The sequence below is a fragment of the Dasypus novemcinctus genome, chromosome 8 (assembly GCF_030445035.2).
Source record: "Dasypus novemcinctus isolate mDasNov1 chromosome 8, mDasNov1.1.hap2, whole genome shotgun sequence".
In the NCBI taxonomy this organism is placed as follows: domain Eukaryota; kingdom Metazoa; phylum Chordata; class Mammalia; order Cingulata; family Dasypodidae; genus Dasypus; species Dasypus novemcinctus.
This window is the reverse complement of record NC_080680.1, coordinates 17,228,063-17,245,847: the sequence shown is the minus strand read 5'-3', so window position 1 is coordinate 17,245,847 and position 17,785 is coordinate 17,228,063. Positions and strand designations below refer to the sequence as shown.

Here is a 17,785-nt window from a genome sequence, read left to right as displayed (position 1 = left end):
TTTCAAACAATATGGTATTTATAACTTTGAGGTAAGTGGTAGACAAACTTTTTCTGTAAAGGTTTTCAACTTTGCTGTTCATGTGGCTTTTTAAATCATTCTTTAAAGAAAACAGATAGTAGGCAGGATTTTACCTGAAGACTGTACCCTGCCAAGCACTATTCTAGGGTGCCAGGTTTTGTCTACTGAATGGTATGAAATTAGTGTATATTAAGTCTGACTCTGTTAATGTGTTTGTCTTTCTCCTCATTTCTGATAGATTCTTATTTTGAGACTCATAACAATAATTAATTGTATAGTTAATCAAAACTTTCATAACTCATTTTTAAATTGTCTTCTTTTAGCACTGTCAAAATATTGTTTTTTGTCACCCGTTTTTCTAACCCAAATTAAACCTAAAGTAGAAGTTACAGAAATAAACCCTGAATCATTTTTATGTTTATTGGTTTAACACTTCACAACTGTTTTTCAAATTTCCCACTTATATTTTAGGTGTATCTCTCTGATGCAATCTAATAGGATTTTCTCTTAATAAGTGACTTTAGTCCATTTACCATAGTTGACAGGGCAGGTATGTTTGAATTACTTTGTGTTACACTGTGTTACACGATGATTGTGCATAAAAGAATTAACAAGTAGGTTTGAGACTAGTATCCTTGGGAAGGCCTGCCTAGAAGGCTGGCCCTTGGATGGCATATGGTAACCTACGACGGCAGGAGGTTTCCAACATTCTCAGAATGGATGCCTGGCTCACTGTGGCAAAACTGAACAATGTGATTTTTGCCAAAGACCGTTTTTCTTTCTCAGAGCCTAGAACAGGGGTAGATGCTAGACATAGGGTGTCTACATAACCAGACAGCAATTAAAAGCAGGAGATCTGAGTCTTTAATGAGCTCCCCTGGAGGACATTTCATGCATGTTGCCACACTTCGTTTCTGAGGTAATTAAATATCTCCTGAGATACTACACTGGGATAAGACACTTGGAAGCTCTTGACTACTTTCCTATGACACATGGTTTACTCATGAACCTTTTCCTTTGGATGATTTTGCTTTGTATCCTTTCACTGTAATAAATCTTAGTCATTAATATGGCAATATGTAGAATCCTGAGGGATCCGCTTGCAAATCATAAAACTTCAGCATGGTCCTCGGAATCCTGACACAGCTTTCTATATAAACATTCCTAGTAAGTTTGCTCTGCTAAGCATATTTATTGTTCAAAAATTAGGATGGTTGTATGTGGCTCTAGTAAGTATCCTTATAATTATAATATTATGCAATTCCTAAATTACCTATTTATTTAAATGGTATCTAAAAATGCTCTGTTATAGAAGACTATTTCCTCTCTTATTCTGATCCTTTAACTCCCAATTTAGTTGGTTTAATGACATTTATTAGTTTTTATATTTTTACTTTAAATAGACATCCATCTCTTAATGTCAGCCATAAATGATATACATAGCCTCCATAATTTCAACTTGGAAAAACAACATGCTTACATCTCATCCTTTCTGTTAGATCTTCCTTCCACATTTTATTAGATCTTTTATTTCTAAAATTCTAAAGGTAAAGCACTCTACAAGGAGAGTGCTGAAAAACATTTCAAATGGCCCACCTCTAACTTGTCACTTTCAGTTTAATTTTGCCAATCACTTTTAGTAGTACTAAATAACTCACCTGCATGGTTTCTGTTTAGAAATCCTTCCTCTAATAACCATGGGTTTTCTCCTTGTTCTAATGTGAAGATCAGGTGTGGTTTCGTTAAGCAGCACCCTGTAAATGGGAAATGATTTGGAATTTGAGTGAGATGCAGGGCTTCACTGTCTTTGAGTTTAAAAGAAGGCACTGCTTCAAAAATGGCACTCTGGGAAGTGAATGTGGCTCAGGTGATTGAGTTTCTGCCTACCACATGGAAGGTCCAGGTTCAGTTCCTGGTAATACCTGGAGAAGTCACACAAGATAGCAAGCTGATGTGATGGTCTGATGCACACAGTGAGGAGATGCAACCAAGGAACAGTGAGGAAATGAGAGATGCAACAAAATAGGGAGTGGAAGTGTCTCAGGCAATTAATGCCTCCCTCCCACATGGGAGGGCTCCAGGTTTGGGTTCCGGTGCCTCCTAGAAAGAGAAGACCAGTATACAACAAACAGACACAGCAAATGCCAAGGAGGGGGTGGGGAGAAATAAATAAATCTTTTTAAAAAAAGAAAGGAGATAGAAAAATGGTGGGGAGAAATAAATAAATCTTTTTTAAAAAAAGAAAGCAGGAGATGAAAAATGAAGGAAAGAAAAGAAATAATGTCAGTAGTAAAAGCCGGTAAAAGAAAAAAAATGGTAAGGAAAGAAAGGAGAAATATCTCCTGCTTTCATTCCACCTCTTTTAGTTTGGTCTTCAATTTTCTTTTACATTTTATTTCTCTGTTTTCTTAATTTTTTTCTTTTTCTTTTTTCTTTTCCACTCATCTCATCATTCTGGCCTTTTAATTCGTTCTACATATTTCTGTCAATTTTGTTTTTGATCTCATTTTTTTCTATTCCACTTTTTAATTCTTATTCCTCTGTAATTCTTATGATCTTTTACTCAGGCTATTTATTTTCCTAGGTCTTCTATAGTTTCTCTTCTTTTTTACTTTTATCACAATTATTCTATTTCTCTTCTTATCTCTTACTTTTTCTCTGATCTTAATTTTTCCCCCCAAGTGAACACAGACAACAGCAAGGAAAGAAAATAAGAGGAACAATGTGTCAAAGTGAAACTTTACCACTCACATAAAAAGAACAACAAAATAAAAACCCAGAGTAGAAAGAGAAGCTAAACAACAAGATAAACCTATCAAGATAAAGAGATGCCTAGAAATCAACAACAACAACAACAAAAACAGAAGCCATACTAAGAAACTGGAAATCAGGACCCAGTCTAATGAAAAAACTAAAAAACAGAAGATGCAGAACATGGAACAACTAATCAAGGGATGTCCAAACAAATATCATAAATCAACTTAATGAAGTGAAGGAAGAGGTAAGGATATTAAGAAGTCCCTGAGAGAACATTCTGAAGAAATTGCAAATACACATAAAAAGGTAATGAATATGGGAAGTGGATGTGACTCAAGCAACTGGGCTCCTGTCTATGATATAGGAGGTCCAGGGTTTGATGCCCAGGGCCTCTTGGTGAAGGCATGGTGGCCCGTGTGGTGAGCTGGCCTACGTGGAGTACATGCAGGAGTATTGCCCTGTGCAGGAGTGCTGCCCATACAGGAGTGCTGCCCTGTGCAGGAGTGCTGGCCCATGTGGAGAGCTGGCACAGAAAGATGATGCAACAAAAAGAGACACAAAGGGGAGAGAATAAGACATGAAGTAGATCAGGGAGCTGAGGTGGCACAAGAGAATGATCGCCTCTCTCCCACTCTGGAAGGTCCCAAGGTCAGTTCCTGGAGCCATCTAATGAGAATTCAAGCAGACACAGAAGAACAAACAGCGAATGGACACAGAGAACAGACAATGGGGGGAGGGGGCATAAATAAATGAAAAGTAGGTCATGGATATGATGGTGATGAATGGCACAATGTAAGAAATCAAAAATACACTGGAAGCACAAAATAGCAGACTTGAAGATGAAGAGGAAAGAATCAGTGATGCTGCAGGTAATACACCTGAAATCAGACAGACAGTAGAACAAATAGATGAAAAGACAGAAAAAATCCAGCAAGGACTTAGGGACTTGAATGACAACACAAAATGCACAAATATATGCATTATAGACATCCCAGAAGAAGAAGAAAAGGAAAAGGGGGCAGAAGGAAAGTTGGAGGAACTAATAGCTGTAAATTTCCCAAATCTATTGAGGAATATGGATGTACATGTCCAGGAAGTGCAGTGCACTCCCAACAATATAAATCCTAACAGGCCTACTACAAGACATATACTTGTCAAAACTGTTCAATGCTTAAGACAAAGAGAGAATACCAGAATCAGCAAGAGAAAAGAGATTCATCACATACATGGCAAGCTCAACAATTAAGTGCTGATTTCTCATCTGAAACCACGGAGGTAAGAAGGCAGAGGTATGACATACTTAAGATACTAAAAGGAAAAAAACAGAAGAATTGGAGGAGAGTGTAAGAATCACTAAAAAGATAAAAGGAGAAATAAAACAACATATGACATACAGAAACCTAAAGACAAAATGGCTAATGTAAATAATTCCTTGACAATAATAACAATGAATGCTAACGGATTAAACTGTCCAATCAAGAGACAAAAACTGGCAGAATACATAAGGAAATATGACCCATTTATATGCTGTCTATTTAGACCAAGGGATGCAAGAAGGCTGAAAGTGAATGGTTGGAAAACAATTTAACATACAAACAATAACCAAAAATGGGCAGACATAGCTATACTATGTCAGAAAAAAATAGACTCTAAATGAAAAACTCTTGTAAGAGACAAAGAAGACCACTATATTTTAATAAATGTGGTACTCTATCACTAAGAAAAAACAATCATAAACATTTATGTACCTAACTAGGTGCCTCAAAAATACTAACATGAGGCAAATATTTAAAAAACTAAATGCAGAAATAGATGCTTCTACAAATGTAATGGGGGACTTTAATATACCATTATCACCATTAGAAAGAATATCTTGACAAAAAAAATCAATAAAGAAACAAAGATCCTGATTAATATATTAGAAGATGCAGACCTAATAGACATATACAGAACATTACACCCAAACATAGCAGGAGATAAATTCTTCTCGAGTGCACACGGATCATTCTCCAGGACAGACCATACGCTAGGGCATAGAACAACTCTCAAAGAATTCAGAAAGATTGAAAATATACAAAGTAATTTCTCTGATCACAATGGAATGAAGCTAGAAATCAGGAAGGGGCAGAGAAGCACATTAGAAAACATAGATATAGAAGTTAAACAACACACTCTTAGATAATCAGTGGGTCAAGGACAACTGCAAAAGAAATCTGTAACTACCTTGAGACGAATAAAAATGAAAACACAACATATCAAAACCTATGGGATGTAGCAAAAGCTGTACTGAGAGAGAAACTCAGTCATAAAATGCCTGTATGAAAAAAGAAGAGCTAAAATCTTAAAGTCCTACATGCACACCTAGAAGAATCAGCAAACTAACCCCAAAGGAATTAGAAAGAAGGAAATAACAATGATTAGAGCAGAAATAAAAGAAATTGAAAATAAAGCACTAGAAAAAATAAACAAAACCAAAAGCTGGTTCTTTGAGAAGATTAATAAAATTGACAAACCCTTAGCTAAACTATCAAAGAAGAGAGAAGATGCAAATACATAAAAGAAGAAAGGAGGATCGGGATTCACCACTGACCTCACAGAAATACAGGATAATTTGAAATATTATATGCCAACAAAATGGATAATTTAGAGGAAATGGACAAATTCCTAGAAACACACAAGCAGTCTACATAAGAAAGAAACTGATGAACTCAAAAAACCAATGACAACTATCAAGATTGAATTAGTCATTAAAAACCTCCCAACTAAGAAAGCCCAGAACCAGATGGCTTCACAGGTGAATTCTGCCAAACATTCCTGAAAGAACTAACACCAATCCTGATTAAACTTCTCCAAAAATAGAAAGGAAGGGAACATTGCATAACTCATTCTACGATGCCAACATCACCCTAACATGAAAGCTAAACAAAGATGCTACAAGGAAAACTATAGACTAATCTCTCTAATGAACCTAGAAGCTAAAATTCTCAACAAAATACTTGCTAAAAGTAATCAACAACACATCATATGAATTACGCACTGGAAATAAATCAATGTAGTGTACTACATAAACATATCAAAAGTAAAAAATCACATGATAATCTCTATAGTTGCAGAAAAAGCATTTGATAAAATGCAGCACCCTTTCCTGATTAAAAACACAGCAAAAAATTAAAACAGAAGAAAGCTTCCACAATATGATAAAGGGTATATATGAAAAGCCCAAGCTAACACCATACTCAATGGTGAAATTCAAAAAGCTTTCCCTTTAAGATCTGGAACAAGACAAGGATGCCTACTAACACCATTCTTATTTAAGATTTTGTTAGAAGTGCTTGCTTGAGCAGTTTGGCAAGAAAAATAAATAAGGCATCTAAATTGGAAATGAAGAAGTAAAAATTTCAATATTTGCAGATAACATGATCCCATACCATGAAAGCCCTGAGAAACTGGCAAGAAAGCTTCTAGAGCTTATAAATGAATTCAGCAAATTGGCAGGTTATAAGATCAATATGTAAAAATCAGTAGCATTTCTGTACACCAATAATGAGCAATTTGAGGAGGAAATCAAGAAAAAAATCCCACTTACAATAGCAATTAAAAGAATGAAATGCCCAGGAACACACTTAATTAAAGATGTAAACTACTTGTATGTCGAAAACTAAACAATCCCATCAATGGAAATCAAAGCAGCCCTAAACAAATGAATAATTTTCTGGTTCATGGATTGGAAGACTAAACATCATTAAGATGTCTATTCTACCCAACTGATTTACAGATTTAACTCAATCCCATTAAAAATTACCACAACTTTTACTGAAATGGAAAAGCTAACTGTGAAATTTACCGGGAAGGGCAAAGGGCTCCAAATAGCCAGACATACTGAAAAAAAAAAACCACCAAAAGCAAAACTGGAGGAATCAAACTACCTGACTTTAACACATTTTACAAAGCTACAGTGGTCAAAACTGTGTGGTGTTGGCACAGGACAGACATATTGTCCAATGGAACCAAATTGAGAGCTCTGATATTGATCCTTGCATATATAGAAGACTGATATTCAACAAGGCCACCAAGCCCACTCAAGAGGGAGCAATGGCCTCTTCAACAAATAGTGCATGGAGAATTGGATCTCCATATCCAAAAGATAGGGAGGGAAACACCATCTCACACCTTATACAACAATTAACCCAAGATAGACCAAAGATATAAATATAAGAACCAAGACCAAAAATATCTTAGAAGATAATATAGGGAAGCATCTTCCAGATCTTGTATTAGGAAACAGTTACATGAAATTTACACCCAAAGCCAAGCAATGAAAGAAAAACTAGATAAATGGGACCTCCTCAAAATTTAAAACTTTACACCTCAAAGTTTGTCAAGAAAGTGAAAAGGCAGCCCACTCAATTAGAGAAAATATATGGTACTCATTTACCTGATAGGGGACTAATATCCAAAATATATAAGAAATCCAATACCTTGAAAATAAAAAGAGAAACAACTTATTTTAAAAATGGGCAAGTGATCTGAATAGACACATCTCCAATGAAGAAATACAAATGGCTAAAAAGCACATGAAAAGATGCTCAACATCACTAGCTACTAGGGAATGCAAATGAAAACTACAATGAGATATCATCTTTCAAAACATTAGACTGTCGACTATTAAAATAAACAGGATTAAAAGTGTTGGTGAAAATGTATACGAATGGGAGCCATTATCCATTGCTGGTGGGAATGCAGAATAGTGCAACCATTTTGGAGGACAGTCTGGCAGTTCCTCAGGAAGCTAACTATAGAAGTGCCATGTGATGCAGCAATCCCACTACTGGTATATACCCAAAGAACTGAAAGGAGGGACATGAACAGATATATGCACACCAATGTTCATAGTGGCATTATTCATTATTGCCCAAAGTTGGAAACAACCCAAATGTCCATCAGCAGATGAATGGATAAGTGAATTCTGGTATATACATACAATGAAAAGTCACTCAGTTATAAGAAGAAATGCAGTATTAATACATGGGATAACATGGATAAACCTTGAAGACCTTAGGTTGAGTAAAAGAAGTCAGGCACTATAGTGCAAATGTTACATGACCTCACTGATAAGAATTAAGCAAATTGAGCAGACTAACAGAGCTAGGGTCTGGAAGAAAAAAAGGGAGAGGGTTGAGTCAATGCCAATATGGGAAAAATCTATGCCCACACGGAAGGGTGTAGTTGTATGGGCTCTTGGGTTGAGTGGAGCTGGCCTGAGGGTGATAGGGTGGGGGTGGTTATACTGTCCATGGAAATGGGTGGAGAGTCAAGGGAGGGAGCAAATTACCTCTGGGGATTTACGAGTATGTGCTTAAAACTACAGCATTGGGAAATGTTTTTTTGGCAATTATGGCAGGAGAGGGTTACTGGATTAGGTTGTAGGATGTTGGGGGCATGCAGGACAGGGCACAACTGGGGCAGGCTTCTGGGAGTATGTGAGTATTCATGCTGTCATAGTGCTTTGTATCAGTGGGTGGAGACCCACACAGTGAACAAGAAAGTGTTGGACTTCTAGCATTAGGAGGTCTGCTATGTTCTCAAATAGAGGTCTGAGAGCCTCTTGAGAGCATAGGAAGTGTCTAATAGGGGAGGACAGGCCAGTACATCAAGTCATGAATGTTGTTGCAAGTAACTATGAATCTTGTTCTTCAAGGAGAAAATCGTGGAGGTTGCCGTGGGTCCTGAGGAAATAGAGGGAGGAAAAGAAGAGATGGAACAGGGGCATCTGTGAAGCAATGGAATTGTACAAGATCTTGCAATGATGGATACAAGTCATGTTAAATTTTGCCAAAATTTATAAAACTGTATGGTCCAAAATGTAAACCTTAATGTATATTATTAACCCTGGTTCATAGGAATGTTTCAGTATTTGTACATCAGTTTTAAGAAATGTAGCATCTACATGTAAAATATTAATAGGACAAGGGGCAAGAGTACGATGTTGGGTATATGGGAATCCTCTATATTTTATACATGACATTTCTGTTACCTAAATGTTCTTGGAAGATAAAGTGAAAAAAATAAGACTTGGGAAATAAATGGAAGAAAATGTCACTGCACATACAAGACAACAGATCTTACAGTGATCAGATGTAATGCCAAATTTATTTTTATTTTCTTTTTTTATTATTTCAAATTCTTTTTGATTTTGTGGATCATTGTTTTGAAAATTATCATTATTAAATCATTTTCTTATTAATTTTATTCATTTACTGTGTTGATTTCATTTTTTAATAAGTTTTGGAACATAGAAGGGTTACAAATGTAGCATGGGAGGATAGTTAGTGCAGGGTGTCAATGATTGGGTATGTATGGGAGGAGGTTCACCTGGGGCATACTTATAAGGCATAAGAATGAGGTCAAGTGTTCATGGGGCATTGTCATGGTGGGTGTAGATCCACACAATAACTAAAAGAATATCCAATTCCCATTTTGATGAATTCTTCCACATTCTCTCATTGGACAGCAAGAATCCCCCAAGTACAAGGTCAGTGACTAGTGAAGGAAGATGGACCACTGATAGGCCCTTGATATTGAGGACTATACTTATGAACCTTTTCTTTTGAAATTGAAACTTAGCCTAGTAGTATAGGGTGCCTAACAGTAACTTCCTGAGAGCCTCCTTGTTGCTCAAATGTGTCCTCTCCTAAGCCAAATTCAGCATATAAATGTATTACCTTTCACCCAGCATGGGATATGAATCCCAGGGATGAGCCTTGCTGGCACCGAGGGGTTACTACCAAGCACCAGGGAACAATGCAACTGGAAAAGGATCTTGGGCAAAATGGGAAGGGGTAAAGACAAATGAGTTTATATGGCTAAGAGACCTCAAAGTGAGTTGGGAAGTCATTCCAGAGGTTATGCTCATGGGCACATCTCAGCAGGATCTCAGTGACTGCCACAGTATTGCCCCAAATAGTGAGGATCCTGAGAGCTCTGGAGATATCAAGACACTATAGGGGGAAGCGGATGTGGCTCAAGTGTTAAGGTCTCCACCTACCAAATGGGAAGACCTGAATTCGATCCCTGGGGGCTCCTGGTGAAAAAGAAGAGAAAGCATGCCTGCACAGTGAACGATTACTTGCGTGGTCAGCCAAGTGTCCAGGCAGTGAGCCAAGTGCCCACTCAGCGAGGCAGGTACCTATGAGGGTGCCCGCACGGTGAGCTGAATGCCCATGTGGTGAGTTGAGTGCCAATTCAAGTGCCCACGTGGTGACCCTAGTGCCTGCGTGGTGAGACGAGTGCCCATGTGAGTGCCCATGTGGTGAGCCAAGTGCTCACGTGTCAAGCCGAATGTCTGCACGGAGAGCCAGTACCCCCATGGCGAGCTGAAAGCCCATGCAGTGAGCCAATGCCCACGAGGTGAGCTAAGTGCTCATGTGGCGAGCCAAGTGCCCAAGCGATGAGCCAGTGCCTGTGCAACTGAGTCATGCAGCAAGATGTTGATGCAACCAAAGAGAGGTGAAGGGGAAAGTTCAAGGTGAAGAGCAGCAGAGACCAGGAACTGAGGTGGCACAATTAACAGGGAACCTCTCCACATCAGAGATCCTGAGGCTCACATCCTGGTGAATCCTAATGGAGAAAGATGAGAAGACAAAAAGATAAACAGATACAGAAGATCACAAAGTGAACGGGCACAGCAAAAACAGCAAAGTGGGGGAGAGGACGAGGAACAAAAAAAAAGACACTGTAGGCTGGGCTGACAGCGCAGGTGTTTGGCACCATGTCAGTGGGCCCAACTTTGGAATTTATGCTCCCTCGTGTGACAGAGTTGGACTCAGTTGTGGTTTCCTTACACATGGCTCTTCAGCCCCTTCTATTTGAATCTATAGTTATTACTAGAGTTGATAGGTTTACATCCAAGAGTTAAATCTATGGCTTTCCATGTGCCAGTCCAGCCCTGAATCTCAAGAGTTGCAACACCTATTCTACGGTTCATTGGATTCACCCAAAAAATTAATGAGGAGATCATGATGGACAATGACCATTCCAAGGAACAGAGAGTCAACAACTGCAAGCAAGATAAACCGATCCATCTGACCCATGGGATCTAAGGCCCTTCTCAATTAGAGGAGGAGTGGGCATCACCATCCCAGAATCCTCAGGATTGGGGAATGAATGATGAGTAGAGTAGACTTACTTTTATTCTACTATACACCTATGCTATTATAACAATGGTAGAACTTTAACACTGATGTTGAGGCAGTGGCCACTGAACGTTCTAAGGGGAGGGAGAGGGATAAATAGGTGTAAGATGTGGGCATCCTCAGAACTTGGGAACTCTCCTGAATGATGTAGCAATGACAGATACAGGCCATTATGTATCTTGTCATAACTTAAAAATTGTGCAGGAGAGAGTTTAAACTATAATGTAAACTATGATCCACACTTAGAGGTAATGCTCCAATATATGTTCATCAATTGTAACAAATTACCACACTATAGAAGGATGTTGTTAATGTAACAAAGTGTGGGAGGGATAGGGAGAGGTGCATATGGAAATCAGCTACATTTTTATGTGACATTTATATAATCTAGGTATCATTAAAAATTTTTTAAGTATTTTTTTTAAAGTTCCAATTTTGAGGAAGCATAGAAAACCACAGATTTTAAAGCTAAATGGTTGCCAAGCAGAAGAATGATTCCACACATTTCCACACATGCTCAATGCATCACACTGGAATCACTGTTCAATGACACAATTGATAAACTACCTAAAATTCATACTTACACAATGTAACTGGCCAACCCTCAAAAACTGCCCAATCAGGCTCCAAAATTTTCCCCCAACTGTGAATAAAAATATTCTCCCTGTGGAAGGAAATGCGGGTGACCATATGGGAATATGTGAACAGTCTTTTTAGATGACTTCCTAAAAGTAACAGAACTCTGTGATGACAACCATTTCACTAAACCTCCTGATACCATGACTAGACATTTTCCAATGGTATTTTTTTCAATTATATTGATACATATTAATGAAGCATTAATCGACCCAAAGAGTACAATCAATGGTATTCAGTGTAATCATGTTTGTGCATTCATCATCCCAATCACTCCCAAAGCATTTTCATTATTCTAAAAATAATAAACAAAAACCAAACAAACTTCATCACTCTCAATCCCTCTATGCCTTACCTGGTGTACATAGCTGCTATGCCTTCCCCTTCTCTCTACTACATTTTTATTTATATTTTGTAAACATACACATATATGCAGTATCATCCATATTTGTGTTTTACATGAGGTTTTACTAGTTTTTAGCCTTTCCTTCTAGTAGTATACAATACTTTAGATTTTCCTTTTCCAAACACTGCCCTACCCATACAAGAATACTGCTAGTTACAAACACTATGATATGCTTTAACTATTTCTATTCATTTCCAAAGATTTACAAACAACCTTTTTAGCAATTCTGTACAGATTAACCCTCAGTTTTCCATTCACTTACCCTCTATTTTCTGGTGAACTGTATTCTAATAATTGACTCCATGAGTTTACCCAGTATATGTAGTTCATCATAGCCCAAAAGAATTTATTTTATTTCTCCCCCTCCCCCCCCCCATTGTCTGGTCTCTGTGTCTACTTGCACCCTCGGTGGCACTGAAAAACTGCGTCTCTTTTTTGTTGCATCATCTTGCTGCATCAGCTCTCCATGTGTGGCGCCACTCCTGGGCAGGCTGTGCTTTTTTCACATGGGGCAGCTCTCCTTGCAGGGTGCACTCCTTGTGTGGGGGGCACCCCACACGGGGGCGTGCCTGAGTGGCACGGCACTTCTTACGCGTGGCAGCTCTGTGCATGGGCCAGCTCACCACACAGGTCAGGAGGCCCTGGGTATCAAATTCTGTACCCTCTCACATGATAGGCAGATACTCTATGAGTTGAGCCATGTCCGCTTCCCAATAATAACACTATTATAGAGTATTTGCCCTTTAGTGTCTGGCCTGTTTCACTCAAGATAATGTCCTCTATGTTCATCCATGTTGTCATATACTTCACAGCTTCATTTCTTCTTGTTGTTGCATAATATTCCATCATTTGTATATACCACAAATCTTTTATCCATTCACCAGTTAATAGACACTTGGGATGTTTCCAGCTTTGGGCAATCATAAATAATGCTGCTATGAACATTGGTGTGCAGATACCAGTTTGTATCTCTGCTCTCAGTTTTTCTGGGTATATACCTAGTAACGGTATTGCTGGGTCACATGAAAGCCTATACTCAACTTTCTGAGGAACTTCCAAACAGTCCTCCACATTGCCTATACTAGTCTATATTCCCACCAGCAATGAAAATCATACCTATCTCTCCACATCCTCTCCAACATTCAGAGTTTTCCAACGTTTTAATAGCAGCCAGCCTAGTAGGTGTGATCTGATAAACTCACTGTAGTTTTGATTTACATTCCCTAACTCTAGTGATACTAAATGTTTTTTCATATTTCTTCACTATACGTATTTCTTTTTGGGACATTTGTCTTTTCAAATTTTTTGCCCATATTTTAACTAGACAGTTTGTCTTTTTATTGCTGACTTATATAACCTCTTTCTATGTCATAGATATTAAATCCTTACTGGATATGTGAATGCCAAATATTTCTCCAATTCAGTTTGCTGCTTTTACACCTGTTTGACCGAGTTCTTTGAGGTGCAAAAGTGTTTGATTTTGAAGACATCCCATCTACCTATTTTTTCTTTTGTTGCTCGTGCTTTGGAGGTAAGGTTTAAGAAACTACCACCTATTCTAACATCTTATAGATGTTTTCCTAAATTTTCTTCTAAGATTTTATGGTTGTCACTTTTATATTTAGGTCCTTGATCCACTTGGAGTTAATTTTGACATAAGGTGTGAAATAAGGGTCCTCTTTCTTTGTTTTCAATATATCTATCCAGTTCTCCCAGCAACATTTGCTGAATAGACTGTTCTGGCCAGCTGGGAGGGTTTGCTCACCTTGCCAAAAATCACTTGACTGTAGATGTAGGGATTATTTCTGCGTTTTCAATAAAGTTCCATGGGTTGATGCATCTGTCTTTCTGCCAGTACCATGCTGTTTTTAACAATGTAGCTAGGTGATATTGTTTAAAGTCTGGAAGTGAGCGCCCTCTAACTTTGCTGTTTTTTAAGATCTTCTTGGCTATCCAGGGACCCTTACCCCTCCAAATAAATTTGATAAATGTTTTTTCCCCTTTTGCAAAAAAGGCCGTTGGGATTTTTATTGGGATTGTGTTGAATCTGTATATCAATTTGGGTATTATTGATATCTTAACGATATTTTAGTTCTTCCAATCCATGAACAAAGATGACTTCCATTTATTTAAGTCATCTACAGTTTCTTTTAGCAATGTTTTATATGTTTCTGAATACAAGTTCTTTATGTCCTTGGTTAATTCCTAAATATTTGATTATTTTAATTGCTATTATAAATGGAAATGTTTTTCTGATTTCCTCCTCAGACTGCATTCAGCAGTATATGGAAATGCTTTAGATTTCATATATTAATTTTGTATTCCGCTACTGTGCTCCACTTGTCTATTAGTTCTAGTAGCTCTGTTATGGATTTTTCAGATCCCGGATATAGGATTATATCATCAGTGATGCGTGAAAGTTTTGCTTCTTCAGTTACTTTATGGTTGCCTTTTTTTCTTTATCTAGCCTAATTGATGAAGCTAGAAACTCTAGCACAATATTGTACAACTATGGTTACAGTGCCCTTCCTTGTCTTGTTCCCAATCTCAGCAGGAAAGCTTTCAGTCTTTCACTATTGAGTACCATGCTAACTGCAGTTTTTTCATATATGCACTTTACCATATTGAGAAAGGTTCCTTCTATTCCTACCTTTTGGAGTGTTTTGTATCAAGAAAGGGTGCTGTACATTGTCAAATGCATTTTTAGCATCAACTGAGAGGACACTGTGATTTTTCTTCTTCAGGGAATCAATGTGGTTTATTACACTAATTGATTTTCTTGTGTTGAACCACCCTTGCATACCTGGGATAAAACCCATTTGATCATGGGGCATAATTCTTTCAGTGTGCTTTTGAATTCTCTTTGCAAGCATTTGGTTGAGGATTTTTGCATATATATATTCTTTAGAATTATTGGTGTACAATTTTTTCTTTTTTGTTGAATCTTTATCTGATGTTGGTATTAGGGTGATGTTGGCTTCACAGAATGAGTTTGGTAGCATTTCTTCCTGTTCAGTTTTTTGGAAGAGCTTGGCCAACACTGGTATTAGATAGAAACTTGCCCTGTGAAGCCATTAGGTCCTGAGCTTTTCATCTTTGGAAGGTTTTTGATGACTGTTTCAATCACTTCACTTGTAACTAGTTTGCTGAGGTCTTCTATTTCTTCTAGGGTCTCAGGTGATGGTTTCCATGTTTCTAGGAATTTGTCTATCCACTCTACATAGCCTAGTTTTTTCGCATAATTGTCCACAGTATCGACTTATTATCTTTCTTATTTCTGCAGGGTCAGTGTTAATATATCACCTCTCATTTCTCATTTTATGCATTTGCACCTTTCCTCTTCTTTTTTTTGTCAGTCTAGCTAAGGGTTTGTTGGTTTTGTTGATCTTCTCAAAGAATGAGCTGTTGGTTTTGTTGATTCTCTCTAAGGTTTTTCTGTTCTTGATTTCACTTATTTCTGCTCTGATCTTTACTATTTCTTGCCTTCAGCTTGGTTTGGGATTAGTTTGCTGTCACTTTTTTAGTTCCTCCAGGTGTGGAGTAAGAGCTTTAATTTTAGGTCTTTCTTCTTTTTGATGTAAGCATTGAGGGCTATAAATTTTGTTCTCAACATGGCCTTTCCAGTGTCCCATAGGTTTTGATATATTGTGTTCTCACTTTCATTCGTCTCAAGATATTTAAATGCTCTTGAAATTTCTTCTTTGACACACTGATTATTTAAGAGTATGTTGTTTAATCTCTATGTATTTGAATTTTCCCATTTTCCATCGATTCCCAGCTTCATTCTGCTATGATCGGCAGAAGTGTTTTGTATAATTTCAAACTTTTTATATTTATTGAAACTAGTCTTGTGACCAAGGGTCTATCTCCAAGGATCTATCTTGGAGATGATGTTTACTACAAATATGGCCTTCTATCACAGATAAAGAAATCTTATTTTGTCATGAGTTTCCTCTTCTTGGCATTGCCTGCCATGACCACCTTGTTTAAACAGACATCCCTCCTCTCAGGCTATCTTGTTATGTCCCTTGCTCTGTTTCATGTTTTCTTCAGAGCACTCACCAGCTCTTCATAGCACCTAATGAGCCTTGTTCAACCTTATTTCTCCAGTGCCTGGAATATAATAAGCTGTTTAATAGGCTTACAGAGAATATTTCTAGAGTGAATGAATTTTGACTCGTGGGCTCCATCTCTTCCTCCTGCAGTGTCTGTGTCTGAAAGTGCTGTCCTCTGTGTTCTGTTCCTCATACTACATGGTAAATCTCTCATTGCCTCATATCTGCACAATATAAGCCACTTTGTGTTATCCTAATGACTATCAACTTACTGTGTATTACTTGCATATGTTCTCCCATCTCTACCCTAATCCAACATTTCCTGTTTCTTCAGGAATCTGTACTAAATTTCTCTGAACTTTAGGTATCTCTATTAAATTCTCCCTTATGAATCAAAGTCTTTCTGACCTACCCACTCCCCCTACAATAATTTTTTTGCTCTACTATCTTTTTCCTCCAATAATGGACAACTATAAAGACACTGAAATTTTTAAAATCCCTTCATCTCTGTTATCTTTTCTTCCTGATCTTTCAACAGTTTCTAATATTCTCTTAATTACAAGATCTTCTCAGTTCGCACTTCTTCTTCTGTCTACCCATACTGCCCTAAACTAGCGCCCTGTTGTCTCCTGCCTAATAGTTCTACTTCCTAGTGGTATATATTTCACAAAAAGTATCCAATTTATATTGCTATAGGCTTGACAAATAAACATTATGTATCCCCCTTACTACCTAACATGTAGCCTTACAATTTCTATTTCAGTCAATCTTAGAAAATAAATTTCTTCTTTTTTTTGTTTCCCCATGTTCACACCAAACTCTAAATGACCCCAAAATAGCAATTTCTGAAAAAGCTAAACCTGTACTTACAATATGATCTAGCAATGACACCCTTGGAAATATCCCATAGAAATGAAAACCTATACATGAATTTTTATAGCAGCATTATAAATAAGTCAAAAAAACTGGAATCAAATATAATGTCCTATGAAATTCTAAACAATCTATTAAAATTCATACAATGCAACACTGTGCAACAATAAAAGGAATGAACTATTTATATGAACTATAGTCCTTCAAAATACAGTATTTAAAAATGTGGAAAAAATATACCAAGTGTACACCTAGATCACAGTTAGTGGTAGTATTCTTCTGATCACGTTCTTTCATGATCTCTAATAAATGTTCCTTAATAATGTAAAGTGTTAGTGGAGAGGTAATGTATGGGATTTCTGCACATTAAGCACAACTGTTCTGCAAGCTCACAACTTCCCTAGTAAAAGTAAATAAATAAGAAAAGGGGAGCAGATGTGGCTCAAGCAGTGGTGCACCCACCTCCCACCATGGGCATCCTGAGTTCAGTTCCTGGTGCCTCCTAAAGAACATGAGCAGACAATGAGCAGAAACAATGAGGAGACACAACAAGCAGAGACAATGAGCAGAGAGAGCAAATAATGAGCAGACAAAAGAGGGAGCCATCCTGGAGGGATAAAATAAAAATAAATAAAAACACTAAGAAAATGAAAAGATAGGCAAAAGATGAAGACAAAAAATTGGCTAAACATATATACAATAAAGATGAAAACACTTTCAACTCAACAAGAAAAAACATCTAAGGAACAAAAAGAAGGACTAAAGATCTGACCAATTTGAATAAAGATTTGAAGATTTCACTAAAGATTTATGAATGGCCAAGAACTACAGGAAAATAGGTTCCA

The 17,785-nt window shown here is 37.4% G+C and overlaps 1 protein-coding gene across 9 annotated transcripts in view; it reads right to left on the bottom strand.

The window, feature by feature from the left end:
* The window catches only part of LOC101425300 (zinc finger protein 782-like), a 109,374-nt gene that overhangs the window by 18,111 nt on the left and 73,478 nt on the right, over positions 1-17,785 (bottom strand). For 8 of the 9 annotated variants that reach the window (XM_058301506.1, XM_058301511.2, XM_058301510.1 and 5 more), the window contains one exon: positions 1,680-1,775. The exons of the other annotated variant lie outside the window; for it this stretch is intronic. In XM_058301506.1, coding sequence (XP_058157489.1) covers positions 1,680-1,775 — 96 coding nt within the window. The remainder of the gene's footprint in view (positions 1-1,679; positions 1,776-17,785) is intronic. 9 annotated transcript variants of the gene reach the window in all.